The 25635-nt window shown below is 40.4% G+C and overlaps 1 protein-coding gene across 1 annotated transcript in view; it reads right to left on the bottom strand.

Moving 5' to 3' along the window:
- The window catches only part of GLG1 (golgi glycoprotein 1), a 447209-nt gene that overhangs the window by 278170 nt on the left and 143404 nt on the right, over window positions 1-25635 (bottom strand). Inside the window, exons 3-4 of the mRNA XM_053719464.1 lie at window positions 9127-9213; window positions 8506-8721 (exon numbers count right to left, since the gene is read on the bottom strand). Of these exons, the coding sequence (XP_053575439.1) occupies window positions 8506-8721; window positions 9127-9213 (303 nt within the window). The remainder of the gene's footprint in view (window positions 1-8505; window positions 8722-9126; window positions 9214-25635) is intronic.

Below are 25635 nucleotides of genomic sequence, written 5' to 3'. Positions count from 1 at the left end.
CTTAAGGTAACCCTCTAATTTTTTATCCATAGGATCTGAAAAAGCACAACTGTCCTCAACAGGGATAGTAGTACGCTTTGCTAAAGTAGAAACTTGGCTCTTAAAGCGTCTGTATGCTCTGTATTACGCCTAACACCAGAGCTATCACGCTTTCCTCTAAATTCAGGTAGTCTGGCTAATACGGCTGACAGTGTATTATCCATGACTGCCGCCATGTCTTGTAAAGTAATCGCTATGGGCGTCCTTGATGTACTTGGCGCCATTTGAGCGGGAGTCAAAGGGTCTGACACGTGGGGAGAATTAGTCGGCATAACTTCCCCCTCGTCAGAATCCTCTGGTGATAAATTTTTTAAAGATAAAAGCTGATCTTTATTTTTTAAAGTGAAATCAATACATTTAGTACACATTCTCATATGGGGTTCCACCATGGCTTTTAAACATAATGAACAAGGAGTTTCCTCTATGTCAGACATGTTTATACAGACTAGCAAGCTTGGAAAACACTTTAAATCAAGTTAACAAGCAAATATAAAAAACGGTACTGTGCCTTTAAGAGAAACATATTTTGTCAAAATTAGAAAAACAGTGAAAAAAGGCAGTAATTCAAACAAAATTTTTACAGTGTATGTAATAGGTTAGCAGAGCATTGCACCCACTTGCAAATGGATGATTAACCCCTTAATGCAAAAAACGGATCAAAAAACGAATTAAACGTTTTTTAAACAGTCACAACAACTGCCACAGCTCAGCTGTGGCCCTACCTTCCTCAATAAACGACTTTTGAAGCCTTTAGAGCCCTTCAGAGATGTCCTATAGCATGCAGGGGACTGCTGAGGGAAGCTAAATGTCTCTGTCTGCAATTTTAACTGCGCAAAAAAGCGCTAAAATAGGCCCCTCCCACTCATACTACAACAGTGGAAAGCCTCTAGGCAAAATTCAAGCCAGCCATATGGAAAAACCAAAATTTATGCTTACCTGATAAATTCCTTTCTCCTGTAGTGTGGTCAGTCCACGGGTCATCATTACTTCTGGGATATTAACTCCTCCCCAACAGGAAGTGCAAGAGGATCACCCAGCAGAGCTGCTATATAGCTCCTCCCCTCTACGTCACACCCAGTCATTCGACCGAGAACCAACGAGAAAGGAGAAGCCAAAGGGTGCAGTGGTGACTGGAGTATAATTTAAAAATTTAGACCTGCCATAAAAACAGGGCGGGCTGTGGACTGACCACACTACAGGAGAAAGGAATTTATCAGGTAAGCATAAATTTTGTTTTCTCCTGTTAAGTGTGGTCAGTCCACGGGTCATCATTACTTCTGGGATACCAATACCAAAGCTAAAGTACACGGATGACGGGAGGGACAGGCAGGCTCTTTATACGGAAGGAACCACTGCCTGAAGAACCTTTCTCCCAAAAACAGCCTCCGAAGAAGCAAAAGTGTCAAATTTGTAAAATTTGGAAAAAGTATGAAGAGAAGACCAAGTTGCAGCCTTGCAAATCTGTTCAACAGAAGCCTCATTCTTAAAGGCCCAAGTGGAAGCCACAGCTCTAGTAGAATGAGCTGTAATTCTTTCAGGAGGCTGCTGTCCAGCAGTCTCATAAGCTAAACGTATTATGCTACGAAGCCAAAAAGAGAGAGAGGTAGCAGAAGCTTTTTGACCTCTCCTCTGACCAGAATAAACGACAAACAGGGAAGACGTTTGTCGAAAATCCTTAGTTGCCTGTAGATAAAATTTCAGGGCACGGACTACATCTAGATTGTGTAGAAGACGTTCCTTCTTCGAAGAAGGATTAGGACACAAGGATGGAACAACAATCTCCTGATTGATATTCCTGTTAGTGACCACCTTAGGTAAGAACCCAGGTTTAGTACGCAGAACTACCTTGTCTGAATGAAAAATCAGATAAGGAGAATCACAATGTAAGGCAGATAACTCAGAGACTCTTCGAGCCGAGGAAATAGCCATTAAAAACAGAACTTTCCAAGATAACAATTTGATATCAATGGAATGAAGGGGTTCAAACGGAACACCCTGTAAAACATTAAGAACTAAGTTCAAACTCCATGGTGGAGCAACAGTTTTAAACACAGGCTTAATCCTGGCCAAAGTCTGACAAAAAGCCTGAACGTCTGGAACCTCTGACATTCTGTGTAAAAGAATGGACAGAGCTGAAATCTGTCCCTTTAAGGAACTAGCGGATAAACCCTTTTCTAAACCTTCTTGTAGAAAAGACAATATCCTAGGAATCCTAACCTTACTCCATGAGTAACTCTTGGATTCGCACCAATATAAGTATTTACGCCATATTTTATGGTAAATCTTTCTGGTAACAGGCTTCCTAGCCTGTATTAAGGTATCAATTACTGACTCAGAAAAACCACGTTTTGATAAAATCAAGCGTTCAATTTCCAAGCAGTCAGCTTCAGAGAAATTAGATTTTGATGTTTGAAGGGACCCTGGATCAGAAGGTCCTGTCTCAGAGGCAGAGACCAGGGTGGGCAGGATGACATGTCCACTAGATCTGCATACCAAGTCCTGCGTGGCCACGCAGGCGCTATTAGAATCACAGATGCTCTCTCCTGTTTGATTCTGGCAATCAATCGAGGAAGCATCGGGAAGGGTGGAAACACATAAGCCATCCCGAAGGTCCAAGGTGCAGTCAAGGCATCTATCAGGACCGCTCCCGGATCCCTGGATCTGGACCCGTAACAAGGAAGCTTGGCGTTCTGTCGAGACGCCATGAGATCTATCTCTGGTTTGCCCCAACGTCGAAGTATTTGGGCAAAGACCTCCGGATGAAGTTCCCACTCCCCCGGATGAAAAGTCTGACGACTTAGGAAATCCGCCTCCCAGTTCTCCACTCCCGGGATGTGGATAGCTGACAGGTGGCAAGAGTGAGACTCTGCCCAGTGAATTATCTTTGATACTTCAATCATCGCTAGGGAGCTTCTTGTCCCTCCTTGATGGTTGATGTAAGCTACAGTCGTGATGTTGTCCGACTGAAACCTGATGAACCCCCGAGTTGTTAACTGGGGCCAAGCCAGAAGGGCATTGAGAACTGCTCTCAATTCCAGAATGTTTATTGGCAGGAGACTCTCCTCCTGAGTCCATGATCCCTGAGCCTTCAGAGAATTCCAGACAGCGCCCCAGCCTAGTAGGCTGGCGTCTGTTGTTACAATTGTCCAGTCCGGCCTGCTGAATGGCATCCCCCTGGACAGATGTGGCCGAGAAAGCCACCATAGAAGAGAATTTCTGGTCTCTTGATCCAGATTCAGAGTAGGGGACAAATCTGAGTAATCCCCATTCCACTGACTTAGCATGCACAATTGCAGCGGTCTGAGATGTAGGCGTGCAAAGGGTACTATGTCCATTGCCGCTACCATTAAGCCGATCACCTCCATGCATTGAGCCACTGACGGGTGTTGAATGGAATGAAGGACACGGCATGCATTTTGAAGCTTTGTTAACCTGTCTTCTGTCAGGTAGATCTTCATTTCTACAGAATCTATAAGAGTCCCTAAGAAGGGAGCTCTTGTGAGTGGAAAGAGAGAACTCTTCTTTTCGTTCACCTTCCATCCATGCGACCTTAGAAATGCCAGTACTAACTCTGTATGAGACTTGGCAGTTTGAAAGCTTGAAGCTTGTATCAGAATGTCGTCTAGGTACGGAGCTACCGAAATTCCTCGCGGTCTTAGTACCGCCAGAAGAGCACCCAGAACCTTTGTGAAGATTCTTGGAGCCGTAGCCAATCCGAATGGAAGAGCTACAAACTGGTAATGTCCGTCTAGGAAGGCAAACCTTAGATACCGGTAATGATCTTTGTGAATCGGTATGTGAAGGTAAGCATCCTTTAAATCCACTGTGGTCATGTACTGACCCTTTTGGATCATGGGTAGGATTGTCCGAATAGTTTCCATTTTGAACGATGGAACTCTTAGGAATTTGTTTAGGATCTTTAAATCCAAGATTGGCCTGAAGGTTCCCTCTTTTTTGGGAACCACAAACAGATTTGAGTAAAACCCCTGTCCATGTTCCGACCGCGGAACCGGATGGATCACTCCCATTAGTAAAAGATCTTGTACACAGCGTAGAAACGCCTCTTTCTTTATTTGGTTTGTAGACAACCTTGATAGATGAAATCTCCCTTTTGGGGGAGAGGATTTGAAGTCCAGAAGATATCCCTGAGATATGATCTCTAACGCCCAGGGATCCTGGACATCTCTTGCCCAAGCCTGGGCGAAGAGAGAAAGTCTGCCCCCCACTAGATCCGTTCCCGGATCGGGGGCCCTCGATTCATGCTGTCTTAGGGGCAGCAGCAGGTTTTCTGGCCTGCTTGCCCTTGTTCCAGGACTGGTTAGGTCTCCAGCCTTGTCTGTAGCGAGCAACAGCTCCTTCCTGTTTTGGAGCAGAGGAAGTTGATGCTGCTCCCGCCTTGAAATTACGAAAGGAACGAAAATTAGACTGTCTAGCCTTAGGTTTGGCTCTGTCTTGAGGCAGGGCATGGCCTTTACCTCCTGTAATGTCAGCGATAATTTCTTTCAAACCGGGCCCGAATAAGGTCTGCCCTTTGAAAGGTATGTTAAGTAATTTAGATGTAACGTCAGCTGACCAGGATTTTAGCCACAGTGCTCTGCGTGCCTGAATGGCGAATCCGGAATTCTTAGCGGTAAGTTTTGTTAAATGTACTACGGCATCTGAAACAAATGAATTAGCTAGCTTAAGTGTTTTAAGCTTGCTTGAAATCTCATCTATAGTTATTGAGTCAAGAGTCTCTTCCAGGGACTCGGACCAAAAAGCGGCCGCGGCCGAGACAGACGCAATACATGCAAGGGGTTGCAATATAAAACCTTGTTGAATAAACATTTTCTTAAGGTAACCCTCTAATTTTTTTATCCATTGGATCTGAAAAGGCACAGCTATCCTCCACCGGGATAGTGGTACGCTTAGCCAGAGTAGAAACCGCTCCCTCCACCTTAGGGACCGTCTGCCATAAGTCCCGTGTGGTGGCGTCTATTGTAAACATTTTTCTAAACACAGGAGGGGGGGAAAAGGGTACACCGGGCCTATCCCACTCCTTAGTAATTATCTCTGTAAGCCTCTTAGGTATAGGAAATACGTCAGTACTCGCCGGTACCGCATAGTATCTATCCAGCCTACATAAATTTCTCTGGGATTGCAACTGTGTTACAATCATTCAGAGCTGCTAATACCTCCCCTAACAGTACACGGAGGTTTTCGAGTTTAAACTTAAAATTAGAAATGTCTGAATCCATTCTATTGGGATCAGAACCGTCACCTGCAGATTGAAGCTCTCCGTCCTCATGTTCAGCATACTGTGACGCAGTATCAGACATGGCCCTATTATCAACAGCGCACTCTGTTCTCACCCCAGAGTGATCACGCTTACCTCTAAGTTCTGGTAATTTAGCCAAAACTTCAGTCATAACATTAGCCATATCCTGTAATGTGATTTGCAATGGCCGCCCTGATGTACTCGGCGCTACAATATCACGCACCTCCTGAGCGGGAGATGCAGGTACTGACACGTGAGGCGAGTTAGTCGGCATAACTCTCCCCTCGTTGTTTGGTGAATGATGTTCAATTTGTACAGATTGACTTTTATTTAAAGTAGCATCAATGCAATTAGTACATAAATTTCTATTGGGCTCCACTTTGGCTTTAGCACATATAGCACAGAGATATTCCTCCGAGTCAGACATGTTTAACACACTAGCAATTAAACTAGCAACTTGGAAATACTTTTCAAAGCAATTTACAAATAATATGAACGTACTGTGCCTTTAAGAAGCACAGAAAAAAAGTTATGACAGTTGAGAAATAATAAACTTGAGAAACTATAAGATCAAATTCTTTCCGGTAAAAACACAATTTTAGCAAAGGATTGCCCCCATTAGCAATGGATAACTAACCCTGAATAGCAGAAAAAATGTACAGAAAATAAACGTTTTTTATCACAGTCAGTTACAATCTCACAGCTCTGCTGTGAGTGATTACCTCCCTCAAATTGACTTTTGAAGACCCCTGAGCTCTGTAGAGACGAACCGGATCATGCAGGGAAGATAAGAGACTTCTGACTGAATTTTCTGATGCGTAGCAAAAGCGCCAAAATAGGCCCCTCCCCCTCACACACAACAGTGAGGGAGATCAGTAAACTGTCTTAAATTAAATAAAACGATTGCCAAGTGGAAAAAACAGTGCCCAAAACAATTTTTCACCCAGTACCTCAGATAATTAAACGATTTAACATGCCAGCAAAAACGTTTAACATCAAATAAATGAAATGTCATTAGAAAGCCTGTTGCTAGTCACTGCAAATTAGGCTAAAGTCTTATGCATACAGTATTATCCCAGTGAAGTGCCATTCCCCAGAATACTGAAGTGTAAATATACATACATGACAGCCTGATACCAGTTGCTACTACTGCATTTAAGGCTGAGCTTACATTATATCGGTATGGCAGAATTTTCTCAGTCAATTCCATTGTCAGAAAATAATATGCTGCTACATACCTCTTTGCAGGTTAACCTGCCCGCTGTCCCCTGATCTGAAGTTTACCTCACTCCTCAGATGGCCGAGAACAGCAATATAATCTTAACTACGCCGGCTAAAATCATACAAAAAACTCAGGTAGATTCTTCTTCAAATTCTACCAGAGAAGGAACACCACACTCCGATGCTGTTATAAAATAACAAACTTTTGATTGAAGGTATAAAACTAAGTATAATCACCACAGTCCTCTCACACATCCTATCTATTAGTTGGGTGCAAGAGAATGACTGGGTGTGACGTAGAGGGGAGGAGCTATATAGCAGCTCTGCTGGGTGATCCTCTTGCACTTCCTGTTGGGGAGGAGTTAATATCCCAGAAGTAATGATGACCCGTGGACTGACCACACTTAACAGGAGAAAACTAGGCCCCAATAAGTGTCATCACCAAAGCATATATAAAAACGATTAAACATGCCAGCAAACGTTTTATATTGCACATTTATAAGAGTATATATATCTCTGATAGTAAGCCTGATACTAGTCGCTATTAAATCACTGCATTTAGGCTTAACTTACATTAATCCGGTATCAGCAGCATTTTCTAGCAATTCCATCCCTAGAAAAACTTAAAACTGCACATACCTCATTGCAGGATAACCTGCACGCCATTCTCCCTCTGAAGTTACCTCAATCCTCAGACATATGTGAGAACAGCAGTGGATCTTAGTTACTTCTGCTAAGATCATAGAAAACGCAGGCAGATTCTTCTTCTAAATGCTGCCTGAGATAAAATAGTACAACTCCAGTACCATTTAAAAATAATAAACTCTTGATTGAAGACAAAACCAACTATATTTCACCACTTTCCTCTTACTACCTCCATCTTTGTTGAGAGTTGCAAGAGAATGACTGGATATGGCAGTTAGCGGAGGAGCTATATAGCAGCTCTGCTGTGGGTGATCCTCTTGCAACTTCCTGTTGGGAAGGAGAATATCCCACATGTAATGGATGATCCGTGGACTGGATACACCTTACAAGAGAAATTAATGTTATCCCAATTCTGCGTCTAACCATCACATATACATAGCTCAGCCTCATATAATTTTGCATTTTGCCTGGCATATTTCACTGTGGCCATATATGTGGCACATTAGTGAGTTTTTAATCACAGTGCTATACCCATTACCTGGCACGTTCCCTGTGGCATACTTTACATAAGCATTTCTCAACTCTGTCCTCAAATGTTACTAATCGGACAGATTTGAATGATTTTCTTACCTCAGTACAGGTGAGTCAGTTACATCAAGTGAGCAGCTGACAAGCCCAAGCAGAGAATTCAAATAGGTCCTTGTTAGTGGGTGTTTTAGGGTAGAACTGATAAATATTTATATATGATACATTAAAGGGACACTGAACCCAAATTTTTTCTTTCGTGATTCAGAAAGAGCATGCAATTTTAAGCAACTTTCTAATTTACTCCTATTATCAAATTTTCTTCATTCTCTTGGTATCTTTATTTGAAATGCAAGAATGCAAGTTTAGATGCCAGCCCATTTTTGGTGAACACACTGTGTTGTTCTTGCTGATAAACACCAATAAACAAATGCTTTCCATGGTCCTGAACCAAATAATAGCTTAGATGCCTTCGTTTTCAAATAAAGAAAGCAAGAGAAGGAAGAAAAATTGATAATAGGAGTAAATTAGAACGTTGCTTAAATTTGCATGCTCTATCTGAATCAAGAAAGAAAAAATTTGGGTTCAGTGTCCCTTTAACGGTTTATATTCTCTGAATCAGCAAATGCCACAGGCCTCTCTAGGGGTACATGTACCAAATGTTGAAAAACAAGGGGCTTAAGAAATTGGGGGGGGGGGATATGGGTACTAAAATTATAGTTTTCTATTGCTCTAAATTGTTTGCATACAGATAGAACAATAAGGAGGCCTTTTTGTTCTACAATAAATCCCATAAGCAGAATCATATGTTTATTTACCTTCTCGCCGGGCCTGATGCTGCCACATTTCAGCATGTTTATTTCACTCTTACAATCTTCCATAAAGCCACAAATCAGACGAAAGTCACTATAGATAATGGCAGCCATCTTTGTTATGTATTGTAGGCACTGATACTCTGTGATATTTCCACGATGCTCTACCAGACAAGAAACCACATATCCCTTACCGGGAACTTCATCTGCACATTCCTTCAGCTGCAGAAAATCAGAAGAAGCATATCTGTTACTGTGAGATATCCCTGATAAAAGGTCTGCTTATACTCAGATATTTATTATATTATCTGAACAAGATTTTCAAATGATTTGAGAAGAACCAGATTAAGATTAAATGTGGCCATCCTATGTAAAATAAAATTTGGATCAGTTCTGTCCTAGACTTGGAAACAGACAGAGGATGGGCTTAATGCATCAAGAAATAAAAATGGGAAAATTACATCCATTTTACGTTTCCAGGATCTCCATTCAACAATGTACTTTAAATTTAAATAAAAAAGCAAATTCCAAATCAAATTTTGCATGATTTGCTATTCGTTTGAAACTACAGAAAGAACCCTCTATCAATAATGGAAAAAAATAAATAAATTTACAGCCCATACTCACCACAGTCAGCGTAGACTTGCAGATTTCCTTCGCTACTGACTCAAACTTTAGATCCTTTGTCAGATTAAATTTATAGTTCCAAAGCAGCTTTAAGAGAAAATAAATTGCACATTAGAAAGCATTTTTTTAAAGCAAGCACTCATTCAGATTGTAATCATCTTGACCCCCCAAGTTATTTTATTTAATCACTTTCATGATTCGAGGAGAGCATACAATTTTAAAACATAAAAAAAAAAAATCCTTACTGATGAAGCTTACTACAGTTAAAATGAAACAAATAGGAAATTTCTCTCTCATATTGCATACTTGTTAAGACATTTTTTAAGGTCTCCAGAGTCGACTCTTTCAGCAATTACTGTACTCCCACACGCCTGAATTTCAGATTTACTCAAGTTGAGTAGAAACATGTAAAGAGGAACCAAACACATCAAAACCAGATTGACACTTGCTTTCAGGAGATTATATATATATTTTTTATATCTGCTAATGATGAGTCCACAGCTTCATTCCTTACTTGTATGAAATAATGAATCTGGCCACCAGGAGGAGGCAGACACACCCCAGCCAAAGGCTTAAATACCTCCCCCACCAGTCATTCTGCCAAGGGAACAAGGAACAGTAGGATAAATATCAGGGTATAAATGGTGCCAGAAGAACAAAACAAAATTTTGGTCTGCCCAACAGAGAAAATGGGCGGGGGTCGTGGACTCTCCTCATACAGATGGAAAGGAAATTATCTGGTAACCATAATTTATGTTTTCCATCTTAATATGAAGAGAGTACAAGACTTCATTCCTTACTAGTGGGAAACATATACCCAAGCTCTAGAGCAGTGTTTTTCAACCAGTTGTGCCGTGGCACACTAGTGTGCCGTGAGAGATCCTCAGGTGTGCCGCGGCAGACTGACAACAATGTGACATATTTTTTAAATTTTGCTTGTTTTTTATTTTGAGTGAGATGATGACTGATGGGGGAGGGGACTTTTCCTAGTGCAGGGGTGTCCCTATTTCAAATTTTGAAATATTGGGAGGTATGTGACAGGCTCATCAGGCGTCATTTCCAGCCTTGACATATTGACATTCATTCACAGACAATCATTATGATGGTTTGTGAATTAATTTCAATATGTGATTTTTTCATGTATAAACGTGTGCCACGGCAAAAAAAAAAAGGTTGAAAATCACTGCTCTAGAGGACACTGAATGAAACTGGAGGGTAAAAAAGGAGAGGCGGACCCTATTCTGAGGGCACCATAGCCTGCAAAACCTCTCCCCCAAAAGATGCTTCAGTCGAAGCAAAAAAGACAAATTTGTAAAATTTTGAAAAGGTATGCAAGGAGGACCATTCTTGAAGGACAAAGAGGAAGCCATTGCTTTGGTTGAATAATCCTCTGAGAAGGCTTATGTCCCGCTGTTTCATATGCAAAGCGAAATGCTCCTCAACCAAAAAGATAAGGAAGTGGACGAGGCTTTCAGCCCCTTACGCTTCCCAGAGTAGACAACAAAGAAGAAGTCTGCCTGAACTCCTTAGTAGCTTGAAGATAGAACTTCAAGGCCCGAACCACATCCAAATTATGAAGTAACCGCTCCTTCGAAGATGAAGGGTTAGGACACAAGGAAGGAACAACAATCTCCTGAATGCTGTTGCCATCTGAAACAACCTTAGGAAGAAAACCTAACCCAGTACGAAGAACAGCTTTTATCAGTATGGAATACTAGGTAAGGTGGCTCACATTGCAGGCATTCATCTCAGATACTCTGCGTGCCGACGCAATAGCCAGTATAAAGAGAACCTTACAAGATAGCAATTTAATATCAAGGCCGTGCATAGGCTCAAACAGAGCCCTCTGCAAAACCTTAAGAACAAGATTTAAACTCCAAGGAGGAGCGCTAGAGAGCCTGAACAAAAGACCGGACGTCTGGAAGCTCAGCAAGCCTCTTGTGCAGTAAAACAGATAGATATCGCCAAAATCTGTCCCTTAAAGGGACACTAAACCCAAAAATGTTCTTACATGATTCAAGTAGAGAATACAATTTTAAACAACATTCCAATTTACTAGTATTATCCAATTTGCTTCATTCCTTAGATATCCTTTGTTGAAGAAAACAGAATTTATGCTTACCTGATAAATTACTTTCTCCAACGGTGTGTCCGGTCCACGGCGTCATCCTAACTTGTGGGATATTCTCTTCCCCAACAGGAAATGGCAAAGAGCCCAGCAAAGCTGGTCACATGATCCCTCCTAGGCTCCGCCTACCCCAGTCATTCGACCGACGTACAGGAGGAAATATGCATAGGAGAAACCATATGATACCGTGGTGACTGTAGTTAGAGAAAATAATTCATCAGACCTGATTAAAAAAAAAAAAAAAACCAGGGCGGGCCGTGGACCGGACACACCGTTGGAGAAAGTAATTTATCAGGTAAGCATAAATTCTGTTTTCTCCAACATAGGTGTGTCCGGTCCACGGCGTCATCCTTACTTGTGGGAACCAATACCAAAGCTTTAGGACACGGATGAAGGGAGGGAGCAAATCAGGTCACCTAAATGGAAGGCACCACGGCTTGCAAAACCTTTCTCCCAAAAATAGCCTCCGAAGAAGCAAAAGTATCAAATTTGTAAAATTTGGCAAAAGTGTGCAGTGAAGACCAAGTCGCTGCCTTACATATCTGGTCAACAGAAGCCTCGATCTTGAAGGCCCATGTGGAAGCCACAGCCCTAGTGGAGTGAGCTGTGATTCTTTCAGGAGGCTGCCGTCCGGCAGTCTCATAAGCCAATCGGATAATGCTTTTAAGCCAAAAAGAAAGAGAGGTAGAAGTTGCTTTTTGACCTCTCCTTTTACCAGAATAAACAACAAACAAAGAAGATGTTTGTCTGAAATCTTTAGTAGCCTCTAAATAGAATTTTAGAGCACGGACTACGTCCAAATTGTGTAACAAACGTTCCTTCTTTGAAACTGGATTCGGACACAAAGAAGGTACAACTATCTCCTGGTTAATATTTTTGTTGGAAACAACTTTCGGAAGAAAACCAGGCTTAGTACGCAAAACCACCTTATCTGCATGGAACACCAGATAGGGCGGAGAACACTGCAGAGCAGATAACTCTGAAACTCTTCTAGCAGAAGAAATTGCAACCAAAAACAAAACTTTCCAAGATAATAACTTAATATCTACGGAATGTAAGGGTTCAAACGGAACCCCTTGAAGAACTGAAAGAACTAGATTTAGACTCCAGGGAGGAGTCAAAGGTCTGTAAACAGGCTTGATTCTAACCAGAGCCTGAACAAACGCTTGAACGTCTGGCACAGCTGTCAGCCTTTTGTGAAGTAAAACAGATAAAGCAGAGATCTGTCCCTTCAGAGAACTTGCAGATAATCCTTTCTCCAAACCTTCTTGTAGAAAGGATAGAATCTTAGGAATTTTTATCTTGTTCCATGGGAATCCTTTAGATTCACACCAACAGATATATTTTTTCCATATTTTATGGTAAATTTTTCTAGTTACAGGCTTTCTAGCCTGAATCAGAGTATCTATAACAGAATCTGAAAACCCATGCTTTGATAAAATCAAGCGTTCAATCTCCAAGCCATCAGTTGGAGGGAAACCAGATTCTGATGTTCGAATGGACCTTGAACAAGAAGGTCCTGTCTCAAAGGTAGCTTCCATGGTGGAGCCGATGACATATTCACCATGTCTGCATACCAAGTCCTGCGTGGCCACGCAGGAGCTATCAAGATCACCGAAGCCCTCTCCTGATTGATCCTGGCTACCAGCCTGGGAATGAGAGGAAACGGTGGGAATACATAAGCTAGTTTGAAGGTCCAAGGTGCTACTAGTGCATCTACTAGAGTCGCCTTGGGATCCCTGGATCTGGACCCGTAGCAAGGAACCTTGAAGTTCTGACGAGAGGCCATCAGATCCATGTCTGGAATGCCCCATAATTGAGTTATTTGGGCAAAGATTTCCGGATGGAGTTCCCACTCCCCCGGATGGAATGTCTGACGACTCAGAAAATCCGCTTCCCAATTTTCCACTCCTGGGATGTGGATTGCAGACAAGTGGCAGGAGTGATCCTCCGCCCATTGAATTATCTTGGTCACTTCCTCCATCGCCAGGGAACTCCTTGTTCCCCCCTGATGGTTGATATATGCAACAGTCGTCATGTTGTCTGATTGAAACCTTATGAATTTGGCCTTTGCTAGTTGAGGCCAAGCTTTGAGAGCATTGAATATCGCTCTCAGTTCCAGAAAGTTTATCGGGAGAAGAGATTCTTCCCGAGACCATGGACCCTGAGCTTTCAGGGGTTCCCAGACCGCGCCCCAGCCCACCAGACTGGTGTCGGTCGTGACAATGACCCACTCTGGTCTGCGGAAGCTCATTCCCTGTGACAGGTTGTCCAGGATCAGCTACTAACGGAGTGAATCTCTGGTCTTTTGATCTACTTGAATCGTCTGAGACAAGTCTGTATAATCCCCATTCCACTGTCTGAGCATGCACAGTTGTAATGGTCTTAGATGAATTCGTGCAAAAGGAACTATGTCCATTGTTGCAACCATCAAATCCTATTACTTCCATGCACTGCGCTATGGAAGGACGAAGAACAGAATGAAGTACTTGACAAGAGCTTAGAATTTTTGATTTTCTGACCTCTGTCAGAAAAATCCTCATTTCTAAGGAATCTATTATTGTTCCCAAGAAGGGAACTCTTGTTGACGGGGACAGAGAACTTTTTTCTTTGTTCACTTTCCACCCGTGAGATCTGAGAAAGGCTAGGACGATGTCCGTATGAGCCTTTGCTTTTGACAGAGACAACGCTTGAATCAGGATGTCGTCCAAGTAAGGTACTACTGCAATGCCCCTTGGTCTTAGAACCGCTAGAAGGGACCCTAGTACCTTTGTGAAAATTCTCGGAGCAGTGGCTAATCCGAATGGAAGTGCCACAAACTGGTAATGCTTGTCCAGAAAAGTGAACCTTAGGAACTGATGATGTTCCTTGTGGATAGGAATATGTAGGTACGCATCCTTTAAATCCACCGTGGTCATAAATTGACCTTCCTGGATGGTGGGAAGGATCGTTCGAATGGTTTCCATTTTGAACGATGGAACCCTGAGAAATTTGTTTAGGATCTTGAGATCTAAAATTGGTCTGAATGTTCCCTCTTTTTTGGGAACTATGAACAGGTTGGAGTAAAACCCCATCCCTTGTTCTCCTATTGGAACTGGATGAATTACTCCCATCTTTAACAGGTCTTCTACACAATGTAAGAATGCCTGTCTTTTTATGTGGTTTGAAGATAATTGAGACCTGTGGAACCTTCCCCTTGGGGGTAGTTCCTTGAATTCCAGGAGATAACCTTGAGAAACTATTTCTAGTGCCCAAGGATCCTGAACATCTCTTGCCCAAGCCTGAGCAAAGAGAGAAAGTCTGCCCCCCACCAGATCCGGTCCCGGATCGGGGGCCATCCCTTCATGCTGTTTTGGTAGCAGTGGCAGGCTTCTTGGCCTGCTTACCCTTGTTCCAGCCTTGCATCGGTCTCCAGGCTGGTTTGGGTTGTGAAGTATTACCCTCTTGCTTAGAGGATGTAGAATTAGAGGCTGGTCTGTTTCTGCGAAAGGGACGAAAATTAGGCTTATTTTTAGCCTTAAAAGACCTATCCTGAGGGATGTCAAGGTATTTGAAATATTATTAAATAATATATAGAGGTATATTTGTCTTTATTTAATAGATCTGTGGATATGAACATGGTCTGTAGACAAAGGTTTGTTCCTAAGAGATCTCCCACATTCATTATGTAAAATTATGCTGAACACACAGGGGGAGACAATGGAACATTTGGCCTGCCAAATTTCAGAACAGTCACTTAGAGGAATGTTGGGGGAAGTAATTTTGAAAGGAAATGGAAACTAACACAGTTTCAGGATACAGGCCCATATATATGGATTTCCTCCAAGAGAAATGCCGATCCGTCTGAAGAAATGTGAGAACTGCAAACATTTTTCAAGGGGAACTGATAATTAGCACAAATTTGTTTTGAATGACTCAGGCTATGTGGCTGATAATACCAGATGTGGTGATTAAAATAACACAGAGAAAACAAAGACAGATGCTGAGGTATGACTCTGGAAGTTCACGTAAGCAGACAGCAAATAAACATTTTTTTTTCTCTCTCTGTTTAAATACATGCCCCAGAATGTATTAAATATAGAAATTTGGGAAATTGTCTAATTCTATATTATTATTACATGGGTATTTGCTAAGCTTGGGAGGTAACTGTTTTAATCAGTCAAAAATGTGTAATAAATTCTGTTTTGTTTATATTTTTCAGACAGATAATCTCAAATCTACATAGAAGTGAATGTGCATGTATGTGTGTATATATATATATATATATATATATATATGTGTGTATATATATATATGTGTATATATATTTATATGTTTTGAAAACATAAAAGATCTTACTTAGCCTCTGTGTGTTTAAAAACATGAATAGATGTTTATGGACCTGAAGAGAAGTGATTATTAACATTTATTTTCTTATTTCAGATCTACATAGACAGGATTCACTTGGAATACAGTACAATACTGAATTAAAAATAAGCTATTATTCACATATAAATGCCAGGATACCGATAAAATTGTAATGCATTTTAAGCTACTAATTAGCAGTATTAAATTGCCTTGATATAATAAAATGTTAATAATATAACATATTTGGTATCAGAATAATCAAAAAAAAAAATAACCTAATATTAACCATCTGTAATTGGGGTTATATATGATTAATGCAGAGAGTGTAATCTGATTAAATAACCATTTTATAAAAAAAAAAAAAAAATTTACTTGCTTAAAAATGTCAGAAATGCTGTATTGTATTGCTATGTTGTACTGTATGCTGCCACCTGGTGTTATGTTGCGAGAACTACAGCCAGAAGGTTCTTTCTGGCTGTTAAAAATGAAATTTCCAAGGGCCAATCCGATTTAGACTTCCCAGATAACCAATGGGAAGGTCAGCTCCCGTAGTGCCACCCACATGATGTCATCAATGATTATATAATGGGAGTGTTGAATGCACAAGGGAGAGTTGTCTGTAACTTGTTGAAAATTAGTGATCTGATTTTGGCTGCGATATACCTGAAAAAAAAAAAGTTCACTTCAGCAAGGAGCTTAAAACTTATCCTTGATTTGTGCAAAAACCTTCTTTCAAATGAGATGACCTAAAGACCGCTACGAATTGGTTCAAAATTGGTGAAGTATATTGTATTTTAAATTGGTAGTTATAAGCCTAGGTATTGTTCAAATCTGTGTCTGAATTGGCTAAGTAACTCATCTATACAAGTTCTGATATTGTCAGTTAATTTTGTATTAGGATAAATTGCAGTTAAATAGCAGAATATATATTATCCTATTGTTTTATAAACACTGTTTAGAATTGTATTGCTTGGATGTTAAAGGTTTTTAGTCCCATTGTGTTAAATAAATAAGGCTGAATTGTGAAGGTATATTGTTCTGGGTTTTGTAAGAAGAATAGCATATCTTAAGAGTTGGTTCTAACGCATATAAACTTTTATTTAGTTTCCTTTTATTGCAAATATAGTTCAATATGTTTATGGATATTAACTAAATAAAAGAATTCAGATATTTATATTAATTGTATGGTCTAGTAGGTGCATGGTTGATAAGGGTTTCTATTTCTTTGTATTGTGTTTATAACCCTGCCATAAACTTATATATATTATTTGGATAGCACTGCTAAGATTTTCATAAATATACTGACAGGGAGGGCGTGGCCCTTTCCCCCGGTGATGTCTGAAATAATCTCTTTCAAATCAGGACCAAACAGTGTTTTACCTTTGAAAGGGATGTTAAGCAATTTTGTCTTGGAAGACACATCCGCTGACCAAGACTTTAGCCAAAGCGCTCTGCGCGCCACGATAGCAAACCCTGAATTTTTCGCCGCTAATCTAGCTAATTGCAAAGCGGCATCTAAAATAAAAGAGTTAGCCAATTTAAGTGCTTGAACTCTGTCCATAACCTCCTCATACGAAGATTCTTTATTGAGCGACTTTTCTAGTTCTTCGAACCAGAAACACGCTGCCGTAGTGACAGGAACAATGCATGAAATTGGTTGTAGAAGGTAACCTTGCTGAACAAACATCTTTTTAAGCAAACCCTCTAATTTTTTATCCATAGGATCTTTAAAAGCACAACTATCTTCTATAGGAATAGTAGTGCGTTTGTTTAGAGTAGAAACCGCCCCCTCGACCTTGGGGACTGTCTGCCATAAGTCCTTTCTGGGGTCGACTATAGGAAATAATTTCTTAAATATAGGGGGAGGAACAAAAAGGTATGCCGGGCCTTTCCCACTCCTTATTTACTATGTCCGCCACCCGCTTGGGTATAGGAAAAGCATCGGGGGGCACCGGAGCCTCTAGGAACTTGTCCATCTTACATAATTTCTCTGGAATGACCAAATTGTCACAATCATCCAGAGTAGATAATACCTCCTTAAGCAGTGCGCGGAGATGTTCTAATTTAAATTTAAATGTTACAACATCAGGTTCTGCTTGTTGAGAAATTTTTCCTGAATCTGAAATTTCTCCCTCAGACAAAACCTCCCTCCTGGCCCCTTCAGATTGGTGTGAGGGTATGTCAGAACAGTTATCATCAGCGTCCTCTTGCTCTTCAGTGTTTAAAACAGAGCAATCGCGCTTTCTCTGATAAGTAGGCATTTTGGATAAAATGTTTGCAATAGAATTATCCATTACCGCCGTTAATTGTTGCATGGTAATAAGTATTGGCGCACTAGATGTACTAGGGGCCTCTTGTGTGGGCAAAACTGGTGTAGACACAGAAGGGGATGATGCAGTATCATGCTTACTCCCCTCATTTGAGGAATCATCTTGGGCAATATCATTATCTGTGGCATCATTGTCCCTACTTTGTTTGGACACTATGGCACAATTATCACATAAATTTAAATGGGGAGAAACCTTGGTTTTCATACATATAGAACATAGCTTATCTGATGGTACAGACATGTTAAACAGGCTTAAACTTGTCAACAAAGCACAAAAAACGTTTTAAAATAAAACCGTTACTGTCACTTTAAATTTTAAACTGAACACACTTTATTACTGAATATGTGAAAAAGTATGAAGGAATTGTTCAAAATTCACCAAAATTTCACCACAGTGTCTTAAAGCCTTAAAAGTATTGCACACCAAATTTGAAAGCTTTAACCCTTAAAATAACGGAACCGGAGCCGTTTTTACATTTAACCCCTATACAGTCCCAGCTATCTGCTTTGCTGAGACCCAACCAAGCCCAGAGGGGAATACGATACCAAATGACGCCTTCTATAAGCTTTTTCAGTGGTTCTTAGCTCCTCACACATGCATCTGCATGCCTTGCTCTCCAAAAACAACTGCGCATTAGTGGCGCGAAAATGAGGCTCTGCCTATGACTAGAAAAGGCCCCCATCTGAAAAAGGTGTCCAATACAGTGCCTGCCGTTTTTTTTTGTTTTTTTTTTAAAACAATCCAAGATTATAATAACTATTAAGAGTTATAATCTGCAAAATATGCTTAGCAAGTAATCGTTTTAGCCCAGAAAAATGTCTACCAGTTTTTTAAGCCCTTATGAAGCCCTTTATTCTTTTACTTAATCTAAGAAAATGGCTTACCGGTCCCCATAGGGGAAATGACAGCCTTCCAGCATTACATAGTCTTGTTAGAAATGTGGCCAGTCATACCTCAAACAGAAAAGTCTGCCAACTGTTTCCACCAACTGAAGTTACTTCATCTCAACAGTCCTGTGTGGAAACAGCAATCGATTTTAGTAACGTTTGCTAAAATCATCTTCCTCTTACAAACAGAAATCTTCATCTCTTTTCTGTTTCAGAGTAAATAGTACATACCAGCACTATTTCAAAATAACAAACACTTGATTGAAGGATAAAAACTACATTTAAACACCAAAAAACTCTTAACCATCTCCGTGGAGATGTTGCCTGTGCAACGGCAAAGAGAATGACTGGGGTAGGCGGAGCCTAGGAGGGATCATGTGACCAGCTTTGCTGGGCTCTTTGCCATTTCCTGTTGGGGAAGAGAATATCCCACAAGTAAGGATGACGCCGTGGACCGGACACACCTATGTTGGAGAAATAGCAATGCACATGTGTGAGCCAATCACACAAGGCATCTATTTGCAGCAAACAATCAGCAGCTACTAATCCTATCTAGATATGCTTTTCAGCAAAGTATATCAAAAGAATTGAGCAAATTAGATAATAGAAGTAAATTAGAAAGTTGTTTAAAATTGTATGCTCTTTCTAAATCATGAAAGAAAAAATGTGGGTTTTATGTCCCTTTAAGGGAGCTAGCCAAAAGGCCCTTCTCCAGACCATCCTGGAGAAAGGAAAGAATCCTGGAAACCCTGACCTTATGCCAGGGAAAACCACGCTCTTCACACCAGAATAAGTAGGTCCTCCACACCTTATGATAGATGCAATGAGTAACCGGCTTACGAGCTTGAATGAGAGTATCAATAACTCTCTCAGAAAACCCTCTCTTGGCTAGAAGTAGATTTATCAAAGGCTAGGCGAACTCTGTATGTGCTTCGCCTGTAACTGCACCCCAGCTCGCCTCGAGAAGCGCACGTGCGCCTGAATTTATAAAAACAATTTTTTTTAAAAAATGTAATTTTGCGCGTTTAGTAAAAGGCGAGCTGGGGCGTAATAATGATAAATTTCGCCTGTCATTTACTCCATATTTATCACAGTACATCCCTATAAATATTTACACCACTATGTCTTGATTATTACTAACGTGTTTTTTTAGGTATCTATTTTGCGCATATTTATATTATATAATGGTTGTGTTGTGTTCTCTCTCTCTCTCTCTCTAAAAAACTCTTGGTACCCGTATGCGCCTGTGAAAGCGCAAATTTCTGGCAATAACAGTCTCTTTTTGGCGCCGAGCCTTTGAAAAATGAGTTAAAAGAAGAAAGTACTGCATCACAAGATGTAAAAGCATGTATGATAATGGTGCTTGCCTCAGTCTGTATGGCGAAATATAGAACACGCAATTTAAGGAGAAATTTCAGTTCCCTATCGGCGCAAAGCAATGATAAATAAGAAAATGGGCGTATTTGTAGGTCAGGCTGTGAAATTACGCCTATTACGAATGTATATTGGTGAACTCGGGAGCACGTCAGAGCGCCTAGGCGAATGCAAGCGGAGTGCAAAGAAGTTTCTTTCAGATTTGCGCAATTATAGGCGCAAATTACTTTCATACATATGGCGATTGGTGCGTATGCATTATTTTGCCCACAATTACAGGTATATTGCTTTGATAAATCTATACCTAAGCGTTCAATCACCACGCAGTCAGCCTCAGAATCTAGATTTTGATGAACAAAAGGACCTTGTTCCAGCAGATCCCTGCGACAACGTAACCTCCATGGCGGAGATGAAGACATCCCCCACCAGACCCGCGAACCACATCCTCCAAGGCCACGATGGAGCAATTAGAATCACTGATGCTCGCTCCTGCTTGATACGGGACACCACACAAGGTAGAAGTGGTAGTGGCGGGAAAATGTAGATCAGACAACCTCCAAGGCACTGCTAATGCATCTATTAGCTCCGCCTGAGGATCCCTGGACCGCGACCCATACCTGGGTAGCTTGGAATTGAGCCGGGACGCCATGAGATCTATCTCTGGCATCCCCCATCTGTCGCAAATCTCCACAAAACACCTCGGGATGGAGAGACCATTCCCCCGGAAGAAAGGATTGTCTGCTGAGGAAATCTGCTTCCCAGTTGTCCACACGCAGAATGTGGATCGCTGACAGCGAGCAGTTGTGGGCCTCCACCTATTCCAGAAACCGAGATACTTCCCTCATTGCTAGGGAGCTCCTCGTTCCTCCCTGATGGATGATGTAAGCCACAGAGGTTATGTTTTCCAATTGGAATCTGATAAACTGGGCCAAACCTTCAGAGCATTGAAGATTGCTCTAAGCTCCAAGATGTAGAGGGGATTCCTCTTTAGTCTACATGCTGTCAAGGTATATGTGGGATAAATAAATATATATATATATATATATATATATATATTTTAAGGCTATGCAATACAATTATATTTATTCAGATCTGAACTGGTCAGCAGAAAGGACTCATTTCTGTCAGACAAACTGATTTCAGACAGGTTTGGTTCTCCCCCACTTTTTCAATTGCACAGGAGACTCAGAGATTACTTTGAAGGAGACATTCCTGGCTAAAATGAGAACAATAGGGCATTTGGTTTAATTAAAATGTAACACAGTTTCAGAAACCATCTGTATGATTGCCTGGGAACCAAAGTTAAAAGACAGCATTCTGATACCTAGATCAGGATACATTCACATATATGGGCTTCCTCCAATGGGGATGCCGATCCGTCTGAAGAGATGTGAAAGATGCAAACATTCTTCAAAAGGGACTGATAATTAGCACAGATTTGTTGAGTGGCTCATGCTGTGTGGCTAATAACACTGGAATATACAAGATGTTAAACATTGCGTCTGGGTTAAGATAACACAGAGAAAGCATGTGGCTTACACTGTGATTTCAAAACAACTATGTTACAGGCAAGTAAAATACATGTCAGCATTATAAGAAAATATATATATTTTTAATGGATATGTGACGGTCTTTTATTTGATAATAAATATAAACACATTGTATTAATAGATAATTGCTGCATGGGATATTTATATAGGAAATAAATTCAGAATTAGTATAGATTGAATAATCATTTTAATTATCCCATATTTGAAGTGCATATATATATATATATAACATAAGTTTTCTATTTTTCAGATGCATCGTAGAGAACACAATGCAGACAGAACTATTGGAAATATAAAAATAAGCTGTTATTTGTATAGAAATGCCAGGATACTGATAAAATTATAATGCATTTAAGCTAATAATTAGCAGTATTACATTGCCTTAATATAATAAAATGTTAATATAAAACATGATGTTTCATATCAAAACGATCAGGAAATTGATCTGATGCTGCTTCATCTATAATTAATATTGGAAGAGATTAATACAAGAAATTATGGCAGTTATTACATAGTTTAAAGAAATAATTTCACTGTCTAAAAATGCTGTATGTATTGCTGTGTTGTACTGTCTGCTGCCACCTGGTGTTATGACGCGAAATTGCAGCCATGAGATGATTGGTTGTTGCAAAGATACATTTCCTTGACAACACACTTACCAAATAAACCAATCCATGTTCAGTTGCAAAGAACCAATCCAAGACAAGGCTCCGTGGGCGTTTCCAATAATCACCAATGACTGATAATAACCAAAAAAGGGGAGGGGTGAAATCAGATTATTTAAACCCCAGCATAGAGACTGATAAGGGAGGTTGTTGGCTAATCCAGAAGGAATAACTACTGTGGTTATTATTAAAGCACACAACTACTGTTGGACTCCATATGCATTATCCCCAATTTTGAATTTCTGAGGTGAAATTGGATCTGTTGAGAAACATTGGAAACTGGGTTGCTGTTTATTTTGTAATGTATACAAGGTTTTTGGTAAGATAAGTCATATGCATAGTCACTATAGTAAAATTTAAATTGGAAGATTGGAAAGAACAAATTGGGTTTAAATTGTATTGCATAACCCTGAATAGCTCTTAGCCTGCATATTTGTATGCAAGCATTTAAAGTAAACATTTACTATTGCTGTATGTAGCAGAGTTAAGGAAATAGTGCATATTTCACGTTAGCATTTCATAGCCTATGTATTGTTAAACTAATCCCAATCTTAAATTGTTTATCTATGCAAATATAAATAAATAATAATAATAATAATTATAGTAAGCAAATTGTATTTTAAATTGGTAGTCACAGCCTATATATTGTTTAAATCTGTGTCTGATTGGCTAAGTAACTCATCTGCAAGTTCTGATATTGTAAATTAATATTGTATTAGGATAAATTGCAGTTAAATAGCAGAATATATATATTATCCTATTGTTTAAGAGCACAGTTTAGAATTGTATTGCTGGATGTTAAGGTTTTAGTCCTATTGTGTTAACTAAATAAAAGGCTATTTGTAAATAAGGCTGATTTGTGAAGGTATATTTTTTTATTTTTCTGGGTTTTGTAAAAGGGATAGCATATCTTAAATAGTTGTCAAGCGCATAGAATATTATTTCATATTCCTTTTATTACAAATATATTTCAAAAATGCTCATGGATATTAACTAAATAAAATAATTCAGATATTTATATTAATTGTATGGTTTATAGTAGATGCATGTTGATTAAGGGTTTCTATTTTTAAGTATATTGTGTTGTAACCCTGCCATAAGCGGATATATTATTTGGAGAGCACTACTTAGATTTTCATAAATATACTGACAATGCTCTGTGCCTTCCTGGCACCCCAAACAGCTCCCCATCATGTGAGACTCATGTCCGTAGTCACAATCTCCCAGGATGGTCTCAAGAAGGATGTCCCTTGGGACAGGTGATCAGACAGAGCCACCAGGAGAGCAATTCTCTTGACCGGCTTTCCAGAGAAATCTGTTGAGACAGATCTGAATGATTGCCATTCCACTGTCTCAGCATGAACCAAAGAAAGAATGGACCTTATTGTCTCAATCTTGAAAGAGGGAACAGTCAGGAATTTGTTTAAGCACTTTAGGTCCAGAATCGGACAAAAAGTACCCTCCATCTTTGGTACCACAAAGAGGTTTGAGTAGTATCCCAGACCTCTCTCTGCTGGAGGTACTGGTACAATGACCCCCAGGGAGGAGAGATCCTTCACACCCCCTAGAAAAGCTTCTCTCTATTCTGACTTTGAGGACAGGTTTGATAAGAGGAATCTGCCCCTGGGAGGATGAGACTTAAAACCTATCCTGTATCCCTGAGTGATGACCTCCAGTACCCACAGGTCTTGCACGTCCCCAAACCAAGCTTCCGAAAATAGAGATAGTCTGCCCCATACCAGATCCAAGGCCGGATCTGGGGACGCCCCTTCATGCCGACCGACTCGGCAAGCTTCTTGTTCTGCTTGGATTTATTTCAGGACTGAGGAGGTTTCCAAGTTCCCTTGGACTGCTCAGGCTTCGTAGAGGGCTGCTGAAGTTGGGATTTGTCCGAACGAAAGGAGCGAAAATTAGGACCTTGTCCCTTAGGTTTGTTCTTCTTATCCTGTGGTAAAAAGGCACCCCCCAGTAACCGTGGATATGATTGAGTCCAAGCCTGAACTAAAGAGAATTTTTCCCCTAAGCGAAAGGGAAAGAAGTCTAAGCCATGTCCGCAGACCAAGACTTCAGCCAGAGTGCCCTACAGGCTAGCACAGAAAAACATAAGGCCTTGGCATTCAGGCGAATAATCTGAATTAGCTACCCTTAAAAGGCCATGATACCCAAATGCTGAAACACTTTAAGGTGATGCAGCATAGCTGTAAAACGTCGACTAGAAAATATCACCCAAGCATCTATGTAAAAAAGGAAGATAGTTTATCTCAAAATGTCCAACGTATTCAAACCCCATTGCAGTATATCTGTCCCTGGACAGGCAAGGGACTGATTCTTGTGCACACTCCTGTAATTTCCCTATTCAGTTTAATGAAGTTTACTATGAAATCTCATTAGAGTTAAGTCAAATCTCATGAGATCACAGTAAGAGAGTTCATGACCTCAGCGGTGTTGATGCTGATTGGCTGCAGTTCATTTCTTCATTTATTTATTTTTTACCTGCTGCTGAACAGCAGCTGAATTATAACTTTTTACACAGAACTCTGCTGAGCTGAGGAGATTGTGAGGTAAATATCTTTTTTTACATAGAGATGCTCAGGTGATATTTTCCAGTCAGCTTTTTACAGTTATGCTGCATCAGTTTCAAGTGATTTAGCATATGAGTATTATGTCCCTTTAAGTCCTTAATTCTTTCCTGGATTGCATCTAGGGGACCTTCCACCTCGATCAATTCAGATAAGGAGTCGCACCAGTAGGTCGCCGCTCCAGCAACCGCAACACCCACTGCCAGTTGAAACAAATACCCTGTATGTTGAAACATCTTTCTCAACAGTTTCCAGCTTCTTATCCATGGGCTCCTTAAAACGAAAAACTATTCTCAGGAGGGATAGTAGTCGCTTAGCAAGCGTGGAGATGGCACCATCCACCTTAGGAACCGAACCCCACAACTCTAATTGAGAGTCCAGAATCGGGAATAATTTTTAAAAGAAGGGGAAAAAGAACCACCAAGTCTTTCCCATTCATTATTAATAATGTTTGCCATCTTTACGGGAACCAGGAAAGTCTGTGGTACAACCCTGTCCTCGTAGACCTTATCTAATTTAGGAATACAGGGTTCCTCAGGTAATTTAGGTTCTAGAACCACTAAAATAGCCAACACTTCCTTTAGCAGAAAGCATAAGTGTTCAATCGTAAATCTAAAGTCTGGTTCCTCCGAAGCTGGAGATTTAGAGG

This window comes from Bombina bombina, chromosome 1 (assembly GCF_027579735.1).
Source record: "Bombina bombina isolate aBomBom1 chromosome 1, aBomBom1.pri, whole genome shotgun sequence".
Classification (NCBI taxonomy): domain Eukaryota; kingdom Metazoa; phylum Chordata; class Amphibia; order Anura; family Bombinatoridae; genus Bombina; species Bombina bombina.
The sequence above is the reverse complement of the archived record's forward strand: the minus strand, read 5'-3'. Positions and strand labels throughout refer to the sequence as shown.